Here is a 15,810-nt window from a genome sequence, read left to right as displayed (position 1 = left end):
GGCCGGTTTATTTCCCTCCCTGCACCCTCTCGTCGACCTACGTTCCGAGTTCTCATTCAACGTCGCCTCCTCTCTGTTATCTCTTAGCTGGCTCTACTACCCCACGTCTCTATCCCTCTTTTTTTCTATTTCAATTCCTTCTCTCTCGACTGATGCTCGAAGAGCTTATAGAAGAATAAGGGTGACGAGCCGAAACAAATAACGAAGAAATAACACGTGAGAAGAGAATCGGTATCGTCCCTTTCATTTATACTGCGAAAAGACGATCGTGTCGTGCGTAAGGAGCGCAAATGGGGGCAAATAACAGTCGATGTGCACGTTGTTTCCCGTTGTAACGATGAAATTTGCATCGATACACGTGCATAATCGATATCTATAATGGATAATTTCCAATTTCCTGTATAATCATTGGAGTAGATAATCGCTGTTATATCGCCATGTCGGACGGAAGCCCGTCGGAGGAACGACGAACACGAAGGGACGAAAGAGAGGCGGTGATCGCTGATTCTCTTCTCCTCGACACTGTCATCCACCATCGGCAGTATCGCCCTAGGATACCTAGCGTACAAGGGTCGGTAAAGCGAGGCCACGTACCGCGCCAGAGGGAGGGTGGGTCGGATCCGCGTATCCGTGTCACGAATGCGCGCGTCTGCACACTCCACCTCGCCACCCCTTGGCGGCCAGCGAAAGAGGTGAATGCAGTTGGCCGTCATTTTGCAATCCGTTCAGACGCCATTCAGATGCGTCCGATGCGAGTACCCGACATCGCGCGAGTTACCTGCAGAACGTCTCCGTCGTCCTCGACACCGATGTGCACAGGGTGATGCGGGCGATCTCGACGACGTCCTAACACGTGACAACGCTCCGAAGAAGGGAAAGGGCCGTATCCTCTTTCGTGTCTTCATCTCCACAAGGTAATAATCGTGACGAATATATCCTCCGAGTAGTGTTTAGAGCGATCAGTCAGATTGAGTACGGATGTGTTTCGACAGCACCATCTGAAAACATTTCGCTGTATTCGCTTGACGTCTTAAGTCATCGTTCAGAGTCTCGGTCCGAAGATCGCACGATTCTTCGGGAATTCTTTGACAAGTAACCAAGTAATTCATATCGCATATCCAACAAAATGAGCAACTATATCTTTACATCTTTCATATAAACGAGAACTGTGTAAATCGCGTCATTCATGGATCACGTCGACGCGAAGCACATTCATCTCCACAAGTTTACAATTTATTTTACAAATCATTAGAAACGTATTCTTGGACTCGATATTCTTGGTATATTTCCAGCGATCAGTCGCAAACTCAACCGTTCACGACCCTAGACGTGAATAACTCGGCAAATTTTTTACGAGTCACGATATGACGGGACTTTGAACTCTGAACCGATTTGACAGCTTGGCCTTTCCGTACGTAATTGCTTATAATTAACGCGTACGGCGCGTACAGCGGACAAAAGAAGCTTGCACATTCCGTGTGCCTCTCTTTCTTTTCTTTTTTTTTTAGATAATTTTATACAAAACCAGAAAAAATGCTATAATTTTATCGGTATATTAATACATCGATACGAGTTGAAACGGTGTATTTTTAATAAAAACATCCTCGTGTGTGTTATTTTTTCACACTCGCATAAATTTAGTTCAAAAAGAATGAGGTGTGTAGATATTTTTTCATCGTTAAATATGCACGAAATGCGCGCTGTAGATGCTTACCCGAACAAAGATGTTTCTTGTGATTTATTCTGATTGCATATCTAACGACCTTCTTTCTTCTTTGATTATATTCGTCCCCATCATTAGTGAGACGAGACTATTTTTCAAGCTCTTATCCTTCGCAATCATTTGAGTTTCCTTCCCTCGACCAATCGTCGTCGGACAATTTTACGCAAGTGCGTATATTCCTGGATGCGTGCGCCCCACGAAAGCTCGCGAGCTCCCTGCGGAAGGATGAATGGGAATAAAGTCAGTCGGCGGAGTGAAGGCTCTAACATTCGTACGGGTTTTTCGTCGTTTCGAGACGAATCTCGAATGTCGCTCGCTGTGCTCCAATTGTTTCTCTTCTCTCGCGCAACAAATTGCAGATACGTAAGACGTAAGTGACCGGCTATGTAATTTATTCGTTTGTATCTCCTTCTCTTCCGATAGAAATTCGAGGTAGTTGGAAGTCAGTGGATTTAAATACGCGTTCCATTCGATCAAGTCGCTCGACGAGAGACACACGACGTGTCTCAACTCGAGACGACGTGGCAATTTATTCACGTTAAATCGTGGCACTTGGAGAGTCGAACATATTCAAGTTCCAGCAGGCTGCTTATTGATTTTTTAGCTGCTACAACAATGATCGCCAGTTGCTATTGTCGTGTCGTAGTCATCGGTAAACCGTGTGTAAGACGAGTTTGCTGTTGATAAAAAAAAAAAGAAAGAAAAAACAGCCGAATCGTCGGGGAGATGTTGAATCGTGAATTATGTAAATTCACGATTCTTCGTGTCCGTATTTCGTCACGCGAGCAACATGAAGTCGCGCCGAGGAGACGCACAAAAAAGAAAAAAAAAGACGCGAACAATGTTCGACTTCGTAACGCGCGAATGTGTACGTTCAAATAAACACGAGCGGCAAATACGGACATCCGGTTTGTGAATCATCGTTACATTCTCGAGAATGTGCGTAAGATGCATCGCGAGAGATATTCGTGGATGTCGAGGTCGCCGTGCACGCTCAAGACCAAAGACAAAAACGCCGTCGTTTTTCGCGTCTCGGCCTCGAATCTCAATCTCCCGTTCGTTCATTAATCGGAAGGGAGCAGGGGAATAACCAAAGAGTAAACGAGATTTCAGGGAGGAGTTCGCAACATTTGGACCATTGGAGAGGGTATCGAAAATTTCTCAAACCGAGTACGACCATGAACCGGTGCGAGGACGCTATTTCATACGGTAATACTTATTGATACGAGTCACCAGTTCGCGAGAAAACTTGACGAGACGCAAGATCGAGCGTGAAAGGCGCGACTCGATTCGTCGAACGTAACAGCGAGATGACGATCTATTAATCATAGAGGAGTCGTCTATCCGGTGATACGCTTGCAGTTGCGTTTTCAAGTCACAGCACTAATCTGCGAATCGATCACGTATCTATTTCCTTCGCGTAAACTCGTGGAAAATGAAAAGCTCCGCTGAACTCGTCAATGAAACTTTTCATTTTTCACGAAATTCATGCGAAGGAAACGGATACATGATCGATTCGCATACTAGTGCTGTGACTTTAAAAAGTAATCGCGGATACATCGTAGACAATCCTCAACTTTTTCATGAGATCGTGCAACGGCGATCGGCGCAATTGTATACTGAGAAAAAGAATTGTTGACCTAACTGTTGTTACTTTTTACTTCAACTACACTGAAAGAAATTATCTGATAAAAAATTAACAAACGGATATTTCCGATCAAATTTTGACCAATTTTTATATCCGACCAGAATATTCGATCAATTTTATCGGATATTTCTGATCATGACATTTCATCAGATAAACAAAAAATTATAAACTGATATTTCTCATCGTATGTTTCCTGATCGAATAAAAAAATTCATCGGTATTTTGATCGGAAATATTAGTTTGTTAATTTTTTACCAGATAATTTCAGCGCACATTTTTTATTGTTCTGACATGAGAATGGTAATAATAACATGCACATATAAGATCAATTATAACTAACATTAAATTATAATTGAATAAAAAAGAAAATTACTTTTTTGAGCACAATTTACAATTATTTCTATACGTGATTATATAATTGCAGGTACCAAACAGATTTTTCTCAGTGTATTTTTCGCGCGCAGTCCGTCGTGGGAATAGGAGCGGTTTCGTGATCCGCCCGCACATCCCTCGTAGACGTAAAACTCGATTCCGAATGTACATTACTGTCATTAATCGCACGTGCTTCGCTTTCATTCACGCCGACTCCCTCCCGCCAGGCGCACGATACGGGCGTCCGCGTTCGCGCCACGGTTGGCCAGCGGTGACGTGCCGGCGAAGCCCGTCGTGGCCCCGATTGGCTGTCACTTACTCCCGCGTACTACTACCTCGAGCGCGAGGTCGAACCGGTCGCGCACTACGAATAGAACCGAAGCGCGTCAGGTCAAGGCGCGCAACGCGGAGAGAAGCGAAGGCACCTCTTCGAGGGAAAGAGCCGAGAGAGTGTGCTTCCGACAAGGAGTTTGCGCGGATACAACGACGACGACGGGCAGCGAGAGAGCGTGTTTGCGTCCCGCGACGCTCCACCAACATGGCGGTGCCAGCGTACACGCAACCGCTATTTTCGAATCGTCGAGCTCGCGGGCCGCACGTCACTGTCAATCACACCGTGCTCGTGATACTGGCGTACGTGCTGTTGGCGAAAGGTATCGATCAAACACACGAGCGAACAAATTCCTACCGTCGATCGCGAATATCGCGCGACCGAGCATCGTCCGTCACGTCGCTGTTGTTGCTGCGTCGCCGTTAGAAAAACAGGATGTGGTTTATCGTGACTTCGGGATAGAAGCGTGATGACAAGGACGCGCGTGCTGACTCGGCCATGTGTGCGTGGGTGCGTGTCTCGTGCTGCGCGACTCAAAGCTCTAACAATCGACGATTCTATTCATCCGCATCTGTCTCGTATCCCATTGGTGAACCGTCGCATCGGCCTGTACATCCTCCTCCCTCGTCTCGCTCTGCTCCCCGCTGCCCCACTACTGATTTCCTTCTTCTGCTGTCTCGTTCATAAAATTGACGAGTTGTTTATTTCCCGTGGTTCGACGGTAGAATGCAACGTTTCCTTCACTGTACGTTTTACGTCGACCGTGTCCGCATTGTCAGCTACGAAACGTCGCGTTTGTTGTAGTCAAATTTCGACAAGAGGCGAGATTGAACTAATCCTTGCCACTTGGTTCGCGCGACCAGAGTGCGCGTAGTTTTTTTTTATACGTTTACAAAATTCTGCGCAATACCGATACAAGTGTGACGCTTTGTGATATTGTGATACCGTCTCTCCGTTCTAGTGTGTCATACTTGGCGTGTAAATTCTGTACGATCTTTATTGCAGATGGTACGAGCGTTTCCTTGACTTACCATTATGTGGATGATGCGAATTATTACCATACAACTATCAACAATGGCGATAATATAAATCCCCTGGAGAGATTGTACTCGATATCCAAACAGAAGTGGCATAAGGATACAGTGGCACCAATCTCCTTATTGCCATCTACAAAAGGAATGCCTGCGAGATCTCATCACAGGTAAGGCTCATGTATATGTTCACAATGTTGAGAGTCATTTCTCATCATCTGGCGGTGTCGCTCGAAGTAACAAGATCTTTTCTCTCACCTCAAAACACTCTCCGTGCAGGATCCGGCAGTCCATGACAGATGATGCTGGAATGGATCTGCAAGTGGCACAACTCAGTACTCAGGCAAATCAGGAAGTACATTCCAGGACATCTTTATCATGGGTAGATTGGCAATTGCCTCTCTTTATAGCGCTCTGTGCCATCGTTGGCACTATTCTTTTTACATTCTTGGTAAGCAATCAACTTTCTCACTACACAGACAAATTATGATACAATTAGAAATAATTATAGAAAAATTACAAGACTGAAAGGCAAATATAAAGAATGCATTTCCATCCCTTTCCCTATAGCAAGTGCGAGTAGCTATTTCAAAAGCTTCAGCAATGAATCATTCAGTCAAGCGTACGATTGTGTACAAATAGTATAATGAAAAATTTCCGATAGATCCTGTTATGGCTGCGGAAACAAATGTCGCGTGAAAAAGATACCGAGGATGGCGATCGGCAAGGTCTGGTAGAGGAATGTGCTGCGTGTTGCCCGCCAGACAAGTTAGCTAAAGAGACAAAAGGACCCGTGGAAGCCGAATGGGTTCACGAAGCAGCCGCAAAGCCGCCCGCTCCCGTGCATCCCATTCCACAACCAATCCCTCAAGCGTCTGATTTACCGGAGGTAAATTCGACGACACGATTTGTGTCGGCACAATTTATACAACGTTGAAATATTGCGATGAAAATACAAGTCTTCTACTGAAACAGGTGATGTCCGTGACGACGCCAGAACGTAGACCGGATCCGATCCGTATAAAACCAAAGAAATTGATAGAACGGCGGGGTTCGAGCACAAGCTTAACTATAGGACTGACGCCGGCTCCTGAGAGTCCACCCCACATGGTCACTCCCACACGAGAGTGCACGGCGGAGGAATTTTTACTGAGTGCGGGAAACGTACTTTCGCGAGCCCAACTGAAGAGAGCGGTCAACGATCCGACGATCTTGCACAAGGAATTCTGGGAGGTGCCGTTGAACTTGCCGGAAAAGGTGGACATTTGCGGCTCGGGGGTGAAGAATCGATACTGCTCCGTCTTGCCGAATCCGCAATCGAGAGTGATCTTGCCGGGCTCCTCCGACGACCCTCTCGCCGGTTACATAAACGCCAACTACATTCGAGTACGTAAATAACGGGAAACCAGTGCTCTTCGAATATCTCGTCGTTTCGCACTGAAAGTAGATACAAAAATTTAATAAATCACAGGGATATGATGGCGAGGATGCTAGATACATCGCGACACAGGGACCATTAGCTCACACGATAGCAGACTTCTGGAGGATGATCTGGGCGAATAAAGTATCGGTGATCGTCATGATCACCAGACTGCATGAGGCGTCCAAAGCGAAGTGCGACGCATATTTTCCCTTTGACGTGAACAGTCGTATACAGGCAGGACCTTTCACCGTCATCGTCAACTATATCGATACGAGAGACGGCTACACCGTTAGAACCCTCGAAATCAGGCACGAAGGGGAAAGACGACACTTGCAACATTACTGGTAATACAGAGCTACTTGCTATTCTCGATAACTGCGAATTACCACGAAAATGTTCGCGGCACGTATCGCTCTTATCGATTACTATTTTCGTGCTCCACCATCTCAATGCTGGAATGAATCGATAGGTATGACTCATGGCCAGACCATGCTGTACCTCAAGCTGCAGATGCACTCGTTGGTATGGCGGCGGAAGTAAACTCTTTACTAGGGCCAATCGTCGTCCACTGTAGCGCAGGCATCGGACGTACCGGCTGTTTCATAGCGTTAGCGATAGGAATGACTCAACTTCTCAGAGACGGAAACGTCGATGTGTTAGGCATCCTGTGTCAGATGAGGTAAGGCAATAAGCTTTCGACATACTGTTCTTTCCTGCCGTATTCTTTGTAGATATAGATGTATAGATTTTTATAGATTTATATATATATATATATTTTTTTTTTTTTCTTATACACAAATATCTCTTTACAGATATTTTTGTAGATCTCTACAGATGTATAGATTTCATAAATATACAAGTACCTTTGGTTTTCCAGATACGACAGAGGAGGCATGGTGCAAACAGCCGAACAATATGAATTTGTTCACAGGGCACTTAATCTCTTCGAGCAGATGCTAGATAACAAACCGTCGACTTCGACGAGTAGCGTCTGAATGGATCTTCTGAGGAGTGTTTCTCTGTCTCTTCTCCCAAAGGAGGAAATCACTATCGCCTGCGAGAATATCACTTTCGTCCAGGTGCGCATACGTGTCTGCCGCTGTAAGGGTGTTTAACTTCTAATGAATCTCAATATTAGCCTGTGAACCGGCGGTCCCAATCTGGATATTCGGACGAGTTAAGACTCGTTTAATATGCTGCCATTTAATATACTGCCATGATAAATCGTTGACAATTAAATAATCGTTCGCACAGCTCAAAAGAAGAACGAGAGAATTTCGCCGTTGGAGAGCAAATTTTCTAAGCAGGTGCTTTTTAAAACTGCATCACATAATAGTTTAAACGAACAACGGAATTTCATTTCATTTATAGTGACACGCGATATGAATCGTACGATACGTACGCTCGACTTGAGAAACGGGGGAGATTATTTTACAAATTGAAAAGCTAAAAATAATCTCCGGACGTGGCGGTAACGTACTTGCGACTACGTATCGTGAAATTTCTACTTAAAAAGAAAAAAAGAGAAAAAAAAGAAAAGAAAGCAGTAACTGGACTTGAGATCTGATTATCTCCGTACATTCCTCGTGTGTACTATAAAATAGCTAAGATAAATCTTGATGAACACTCTCTGAGATACACAAATATGTAATTGAGAACGGTGTCGCGATTTTAATAAGGTGAACGCGAGATTCTTCGCTTGTAGCGTCACGACGGAGTAAAATATGTGACAAAATTTACCAAGCCGACGTGCATGATGAATTAAAGTTATCGTAATTACTATCTTTAATGGCATATAGCTAAATGTGTGAAATTGTGACGAGTAACATTTGAAATAATTACTAATTTATGGGACCCAGAGAAATAATTAGATACTGTCCTACTTCCAGTTCCTATTTGATTTTGAAGTATCTCTATGATTTTTACGACTTTTATTTAATTCATCAACTAAGACTGAACACGGGTAGTACAATATATAATAATTATTTAGATTATAAATCAATTTAACGATATACATAAAAGAAAAGCAGAATCTTCTTATAGCAGTTAGAAGTATATTCACCTGATTCGGAAAAAGTGTACACGATAAGGCAATTGAAAATTTATAATATAATTCTTGCCTTGTATTTTATGAACAAAGATATATTTAATTCGTTGATTTCAATTATTGATTAATATATATGGAAAAAAAGATTGAATATATTATAATATAAATATTTGTATAAACTCAAAAACGCAAACGTTTTGTGTACAATTATTGGTGGATACTCTAAATTTGATTACTTTCCTTGAAAATTAATATCTAACATCCACACACACACACATATATACACACTTTAGTGAGTTAACATGAAGTAAATTTGTGGATGGCAATAAACAATTATTACACAATCACAAGCGTTCTATTGGTCGAGTAAACATTTATTCATTTGGTTGCTAGTATTTCTCAGATACAACTTCCTAGTTAGTAGGATAATAATCAACACCAATAGTGTAAACTTGGATAACACCTAAAATCCGTGGTGTATGTTGTGCGCATTTTAAGATGCTAGCAACTAGCTTGTTGTGCTTGCGGTCCAGCTTGTGGACCGCAGTGACTTACCTTCAATAAACTCAAATTTAAAATCGAACAGCTAAAACAGCTAAGGACAAACTGTATCTGGTTTTTGTGTGTATGCAACAGATGTATAATGGAACAACAGTTACGTATCTGTTGTAAGGAAAGCAGGATATCTTTCAATATATCTAGACAATTCGCATCGCTTGTAACTGAATGAATTATTGGTAAAATGCCTGGAAAAACACATATACAAATATACATGCAGTATATGTATATACGACTGCACCTACACGTGCATGTGTATACCAACATATATGCACACATATAAATGAGTATGCACAGGTGTGTGTATATATGTATATGTATGTACATGTATGCACATATACTATGTACATAGATACATTGTACAGAGAGAATAAACAAAAATATATATATATATTTAAGAGAATATGTATTTGTGTAAGATAAAAATATATATATATTATTTATAAATGCGCAAAGCCGCAAGTGACTTAGCAAGATGTATCAACAAACGACGACGATGAATACAACAATAATAATAAAGATAATAATAATAATAGTAATAATAATAATTTAGCAACCCCTCGGTGTTCAATTGTACTTATGTGATGTAATAAATGTTTATAGTATCCGTGCATGTATCAGATTCATGATATTCTCTTCCTAATGTTTCTCAAACTGAAGATTACACTTGTAAAGTCGCACGAAATGAAAGGCGGAGTGAAAGGGGGAGTTGCAGCTTTAAGAATTTTACGGAATTATACGCAAAAAGTGACACATCGTTTGCCAAGTGAGCGTAAAGTTGGCCACTGTTGCGTTTTGCACTAAACAATCAATGTGCCCGATATACAAATAAAACCTCTGACAATTTTCCATAAATGCCATTGCGTACTTCATGCAGAGAGTACTCACCGAGGACAGAGCAGTTTTCGAGATAGCTTTCTCCTTCGCCGGAAAAACCGAGCGTTGGAACTCGGTAACCGCAACGTCGTCCAGGAACCCGACACGTACGATTGACCAGCTCGTCTTCGCGGAAAACACAATGCTATATCCTCGCGTTCTCACGTTCAGTCAGGTAATGTCGAGGCCGAAACCTTTATTCCGAGGACTCGTCGACACGTCCATCCGCAGTCCCTCGCGAACCGAGACAAATGCCGTGTCTCGCACGTATTCTCCACCAACGAAACAAACACCCGCGCGATTCAATTTTTCAGGAGGAAGCGCGATGCCCACGCGCACCGCTCGCGCGCACCCAACGCGCGATATTTCAAACGGGATTGGGTCACGTGATCACGGCCCGTTCTCCTCGTTCCGCCGTGGAGCACACGCACGAGTGGAGGCGCGCGAGCGCGAGTGCTAACTCAATGTTGAGCGCGAGCGAGCGTGTGTGCGGTATCGGCATCGAGGCTCGGATTTAGTCCGCGGCACGGGATTATCGTGACTCGAGCCACTCGCGGGATAGTCGTGCCTACCTAGCTCGCTGGCGAGAGCGATCTACGTTTCTACGCGCCCGCAGAGACAGAGAAGTGAAGAGGAAAGAGAAAGAGAGAAAGAGAAAGAAGCGGAAGCGAGCGTGTGTGAAGCGCGTTCTGCTGGAGCCGCGCGAAACGCGACGGTGCCGTGAAGTTCGCCGCGATAGATAGCCATCGGCACCGCTCGGTAGTAGGCGCCTTAGTCGCTAGTCGTCCGTAGATCGCGCGCGAGGAGGCGCGAGATAGGAAGTGAGGTAAAAGGAGCGCGCGGCGCAAGGATACGTCGGCGAGCGGGAGGATCTACGGAGGAGGCGAGGAGCAGCAGCGAGGATTACGGCAGGACGTGTCTCCGCGCGCGTGCTATGTGGGACGTCGCGGAGCGAAACGTCGCGGCTCGAGCGCGGAATGGGGCCCGTTGATCGGGCCCGGAACAACGGCAACGGGCTTCGACGCGCACCGACCACGGAGACATGGACGTCATCGGGGACGGGGACGAGCAGACCCTCCAGGCGATTCTCGGTGAGCACTCCTTTCTCCGTCATCTTTTTTTTTCGAAGTTTCACGAAGGCAACAACGGCAACGGCACGATTGTCCGCGCTCGACTCTCGGAATTTACCATTCAACGTCATTTCTCTTCCTCCCTCTCCGTCTCTCTCTTTCTCTTTCTATCTTTCTATCTTTCTCTACGACGCTAACTCTATTCCCCGTGATTTTGCCGTGTTCGTATCGAAGCGCGTTTGCATAACGCGAGTAACGGGCTCGGTCTCATTTCGCAGCGCTCGAATCGTGTCGCCTAACAGTAAATATCGTATCCTCCGGCTCCGCTGGTCATTAGTAATAAGTGCGGATTACGAGGCGCGGTGATATACAGAGCGTGTTTGACAAAGCGCCGGTGACAGCGATGGAATGTCGCGCGAATTTGACACCGCGACACCGTTATCGTGGCTCTCGCGCGCGCGGTCTACGTTGCGTCGCGCGCCCGGCCGTGCTGGTTCTCTCCTCGTCGGTAGCGACGGACGAAGCACGATGCGTGCTGCTTGCCTGCCTGCCTGCGAGCTTGCATGCGTGCGTGCGTTGACCTTAAACCCGCACCGGATACGCGCGTTTTCGTCTCCTTTCGACGCGGTGGAGTTGACGACGGCGGTGTCGCTCCATCGATGACGGCTTGAAAGCGACGGATTCGCGGGATTCGAATCGTGCGATCTAGTCGCTCGAAAATCGCCATAGTGATGCGCTCGCGTGATCGCTTCGTTTGCAACGGAGTCGGAACGATATCCACGGTGGAGTGTTGAGTTTGTTCGGCTAGTCGAGCTTCCGGTGTCTTGTCACCTTCTCCACTTGCCGCGGCGATCAACGCTTCTACGCGCGGAATCGTCCGAGTGGCCCTGTTAGGAGCTCGATATCCGTCGATAGAAAACACCGATTGGTGACAGGGACGCGCGTCTGAACGCGTGGCTTTGATGCCCGCAGAGGCGTCAACGCGCCGCGGTAGATCGTGGAATCCGCTGCTGCCGTCGTCGTCGTCGTCGTGAAACGCGAGAGGCTCTTCCTCTCGACGCATAACCAGGCTGCTGAGAGAGGTCCTTAAAGGAGAGTCACGCGCTTACGTGGATACGCTTATCCTACTTTTGCCTTGACTGCGGTTCTCCCCACCTCCGTCGCGGAAAACCATCTTCGCGTCGTTACTTACCTGCTATATACGCGCACTTCTTAGCGTCGGACGCGTCGCTCACGATCGCGTCTTGTCACGATCAGCCGCTGTTTCTTCTTCTTCTTCTGCCTCTCCTTCTGTCGCTCCCACGGGCCTCGCCTTGATCGAAGTCCTCGGCCGGTGCCCGTCCAACGATCGTCGTGGAATACAAAACCAATGGAAGCGACGTGAGGGAAGGAAGGAAAAAAGAAAAGCCTTCGACGTGTCTCCCAAGCGCGCTTCTCTCTCTTTCTTCCTCTCTCTCTCTCCCTGTCTCTTTCTCTCTCCGTGTATTTACGTTTCGTTGGCGGCGCACACTCGGGATTTACCGCGTGTTCCACGCCGAGTGCGTTCACCTGTAACGAGTGCGGCGTGGCGTTCCTTATGTAGGTCAGAGGTTGCGGTGTAAACGCCGCACGATCTCGGAGATGAACGCTCCACGTCCACCGGAACGAGTCAAGAACGAAGCCATTCACGTTAAGACGATCTCACGGCGCCGGGCGCGATGCTTTGACAATCTGACCGTTTCAAATAAGATAAAACACCCAATTGTTGACGTGTCCCCCTTAGCCATCGACACTCTAGAAAAAAATCTTGTTCTTCACGCGATAACCACTATTTCCCTGCACTTAATGTTTCCAGAAGAGAACTCCGTAATTTGTGGGCGATCGCCGTTAGTCGTAGGAAAAACTACGCTTTTGTAGAATGCCGATGACTAAGCGGAATCAATAATTCCATGTCTTACCCCAAACAAAGAGAGAAAGAAAGAGAGAGAGAAAATGGAGTAAAGTAGAACACACTGAAAAGAAAGATCGGGTAAGACGAATCAAGTCTCTGGATCGAGCACACTTGGTTGCATCAACTGCAACCGAATCGAGTAAAAATTAAGTCTGTTTAACAATCCGATATAGGAATTTCGATTAAAAAATTTAGTCAGAAGTGAAAGGTCAATAAAAACTGAAACGTAGTTGTACTATGTTCTTCCAACTAACGAAAAAGATTAATCCAACTGCATGACATAAGTAATTCCATTTTCTGGATGGAAGATCAAGTAAATCAGATAAAAGTACATTGAGCTGATGTCTTGATAATTGGATGTTTGCAAGATTTCTTCGACTAGAAGAAATCATTACAACAGGTTCCTCAAAATTGTTAAATAAGGTACAGTATGCAGAGTTCGGATACATGACTCAGCGGCCATCGATAGGTTGCGTTGACTACCTCGCTAGCTCGCAAATAAATGGCGAACATAAGCGAGCACCATTAGAAGCTTTACATGACATGTAGTCATGTGTGTACTGCCTGGAACCTGACTGTCTTTTTTGACGTTTTCTGGCACCTTCAGTGTCAACTGTTGTATTTTTTACTGTAAGTTGAAATTGTTAGTTTCTTTTGGATAATAAACGGGAGACACTGGTTAAAGTTACTGTTATTAGTCTGTTACGGGTACATATTATATAGGAGAAAAATCTAATGAAATATTATTCTCTTTGATAACGTATGTAGCTTATTCAGCTAGGGAGAAAAAAGTCGAGTAGAACTCCTTACTCGTTACTAAACTTGACAACTCATCTGGTCACCGTTACTTTTTATGATCAAGTCAACACCGCATAGTTAATCAATTATGCTGAATGCTCAGCTCGTTTGATATAAATAAAAGATTGCAAGAATACAAATTATACTGAAGGAATTAAGACAATTAATTTGCCATGTACAATCCCGTAATTGAGTTCTGTCGACTCGATTCTAGTTGTTCCCTTTAGTTAGTGTTTCTAGTCTCGTCTCGTGACTTTTTCCGACTATTTGACACATTATCTTCCTCCTAATTTTTCGTCCAGAAGATCCCTATTCTTCTTGTTGCTTCCTTCTTCTTGTCTTTGTATATTACTATATAAATTTTACTGTTATCTTATCTCTACTTACCTTAATACGATCCTTTCGGTTTAGATTGTAAAATTACGAGTTATTTTGAGAGCTTTCAAATGTTCTTTTTCGACTCACTCAAAAACACAAAACGATTGACTCATTCTCTCTTTATATCTAATTATTTACATTTAATTCTTCCCTCAACTCATCGTATTTACATCTGAATATTAGCTTACACCTAATATTCTTTTTAGCTGGACTACCTGGCTAATGCACACTAGTATAATAAGTCAGAGTGAGACAAATATATTTCGTTTCACTCTAACTTATTGCACCAAGTTTGCACCAGTTCAGGCGGTTCAGCTAAAAAGAATATTAGGTTTTGTGAGCTAATATTTTTTATAAAAGGACATATGAATACACAGCTTTACCGCACACTAGTGCATCAAAGTGAATCTGCCATAAAAGAATAAGAGACTCGTTCGTTCTCTTCTACTAACGTCAACGTGAAATCTATCGCACCGTCGCCGCCGACGATTCCACTGTTCTCTCCGCTGCGGACCGATAGTGAAAGTCGCGTGGTGAACGTGCTTTTCCGTTTATTTGGAATTAACGGCTCGATAATTCACGGTAATCTATACCGAACCTATACCGAACAGTCGCCCGCTATTGTGCATTCACTTTTTTTCAACTTAACTATTGGCCGTTCCAACGAAGTTAGCTCTTTTAATCATTCTGCTCGATGGAGGAGCTGCAGGAGCTCCCTCCTCTCGTGAGAGCGTCGTGTCGCGCGAGCGTCTTTCGAACACGTCTCGAGAGTGTCTTCCTTTTTATTGTCTCCTGATATAGGCTGCTTACATTTACTGGCCTCTGTGAGAATTTTAATGCTTGTCCGAGATCGTTTCTTACTGTCCCTCTTCACCGGTCGCGTGCGTTTAAATCGAACGCGAGTAATATTGATCCCATTGCGCGAATAACGAATTACTCGTGTCACAATTTCGTGTGATTCCTTTTCAAGATCGGCATATATTTTTAAGCGCTCCACTGCAAGGTTCCTGGATACTCGCCTGTTAGATTGTGACGTCAGTAGCGAGAAATGACATGCCGAGAATTCTTGTTTGATATTTCCAAATGAAAGGATGTTTATGTAAAAGAACATACTTGAGCATATTTGTAAAATACTCCGAAGACAATTCTCTTTTCTCTTGGCATACAACAAACGGTCGTAAAATGTGGTCGAACGTGGCAAAACCATGAGAAAAGATAGGTTAAAGGTAGGTTGCGTGTCACGTTAATTTTGCAGCTATTTATTGACTGTCAAAAAAAAAAGGATAATTCTCGAAGCATTTTATAAGTACACTTAAGCAATCAGAACTGTTCTTTCATTTAAATATCTTTTTATTTGGAAATGACACGAAAGAATTTTGGATATGCGCTTTCTCGCTTCCGACGTCGTCGAACCGAAATTCCGCGGCGAGAGTACCTAGAAGAACCTCAGAAAATTTACTATATTTCTAATGAAATTTACTGTACAAGTTTTAACAAGATAGACCTTACACTGAGAAAAAATGTCTAAAAATTAACAAACATTTATTAGGTGAGTACCATTAATATATTTGACAAGAATTTTATAAGAATTAACACATAAGAATTTTAATTTAAATAAATATGTT

General features: G+C 44.2%; 2 protein-coding genes and 2 long non-coding RNA genes across 8 annotated transcripts in view; 2 read left to right on the top strand and 2 right to left on the bottom strand.

Moving 5' to 3' along the window:
- The first annotated feature begins 778 nt into the window (after window positions 1-778).
- On the top strand, window positions 779-9,744 carry LOC116851116 (tyrosine-protein phosphatase non-receptor type 7-like). Of its 5 annotated transcripts, none has more exons than XM_032830195.1 (9): window positions 779-914; window positions 2,830-2,932; window positions 5,080-5,275; window positions 5,385-5,556; window positions 5,770-5,994; window positions 6,081-6,491; window positions 6,577-6,872; window positions 6,998-7,207; window positions 7,406-9,744. In XM_032830195.1, the coding sequence occupies exons 2-9, from the start codon at window positions 2,902-2,904 to the stop codon at window positions 7,521-7,523; spliced, it is 1,659 nt and encodes a 552-aa protein (XP_032686086.1). In that variant the 5' UTR covers window positions 779-914; window positions 2,830-2,901; the 3' UTR covers window positions 7,524-9,744. The 5 variants fall into 5 exon arrangements, with proteins under 5 accessions (XP_032686086.1, XP_032686087.1, XP_032686085.1 ...); XM_032830196.1 differs by having other exon boundaries at window positions 780-914; window positions 2,837-2,932; XM_032830194.1 differs by lacking the exon at window positions 779-914 and adding an exon at window positions 1,878-2,093 and having other exon boundaries at window positions 2,837-2,932.
- LOC116851117 lies at window positions 855-4,592 on the bottom strand. The gene is made up of 3 exons (XR_004379523.1): window positions 4,432-4,592; window positions 1,715-1,938; window positions 855-998 (listed from the first exon to the last, which is right to left on the bottom strand). It is a non-coding gene; the product is annotated as an uncharacterized LOC116851117 (long non-coding RNA).
- Window positions 7,837-12,451, bottom strand: LOC116851118. The gene is made up of 2 exons (XR_004379524.1): window positions 12,272-12,451; window positions 7,837-12,164 (listed from the first exon to the last, which is right to left on the bottom strand). It is a non-coding gene; the product is annotated as an uncharacterized LOC116851118 (long non-coding RNA).
- Window positions 10,492-15,810, top strand: part of LOC116851115 (myelin regulatory factor-like protein) — a 40,771-nt gene continuing 35,452 nt past the window's right edge. Inside the window, exon 1 of the mRNA XM_032830190.1 lies at window positions 10,492-11,100. Coding sequence (XP_032686081.1) covers window positions 11,052-11,100 — 49 coding nt within the window. The 5' untranslated portion in view covers window positions 10,492-11,051. The remainder of the gene's footprint in view (window positions 11,101-15,810) is intronic.

This window comes from Odontomachus brunneus, unplaced genomic scaffold (genome assembly GCF_010583005.1).
Source record: "Odontomachus brunneus isolate Ranch 3 - 2012 unplaced genomic scaffold, Obru_v1 Obru_scaffold_166, whole genome shotgun sequence".
NCBI classification, from domain to species: domain Eukaryota; kingdom Metazoa; phylum Arthropoda; class Insecta; order Hymenoptera; family Formicidae; genus Odontomachus; species Odontomachus brunneus.
Note: the sequence above shows the minus strand (reverse complement) of the source record. Positions and strands in the feature narration are given on the sequence as shown.

What these genes read in the sequence shown, in the direction of transcription:
- LOC116851116 (XM_032830193.1), top strand. Translation starts at nt 3,907, where the DNA reads ATGTACATTACTGTCATTAATCGCACGTGCTTCGCTTTCATTCACGCC. An exon ending in CCTGCGAGATCTCATCACAG is followed by an intron (nt 5,276 to 5,384) that starts GTAAGGCTCATG and finishes CTCTCCGTGCAG; the next exon opens with GATCCGGCAGTCCATGACAG. An exon ending in CGACACTTGCAACATTACTG is followed by an intron (nt 6,873 to 6,997) that starts GTAATACAGAGC and finishes ATGAATCGATAG; the next exon opens with GTATGACTCATGGCCAGACC.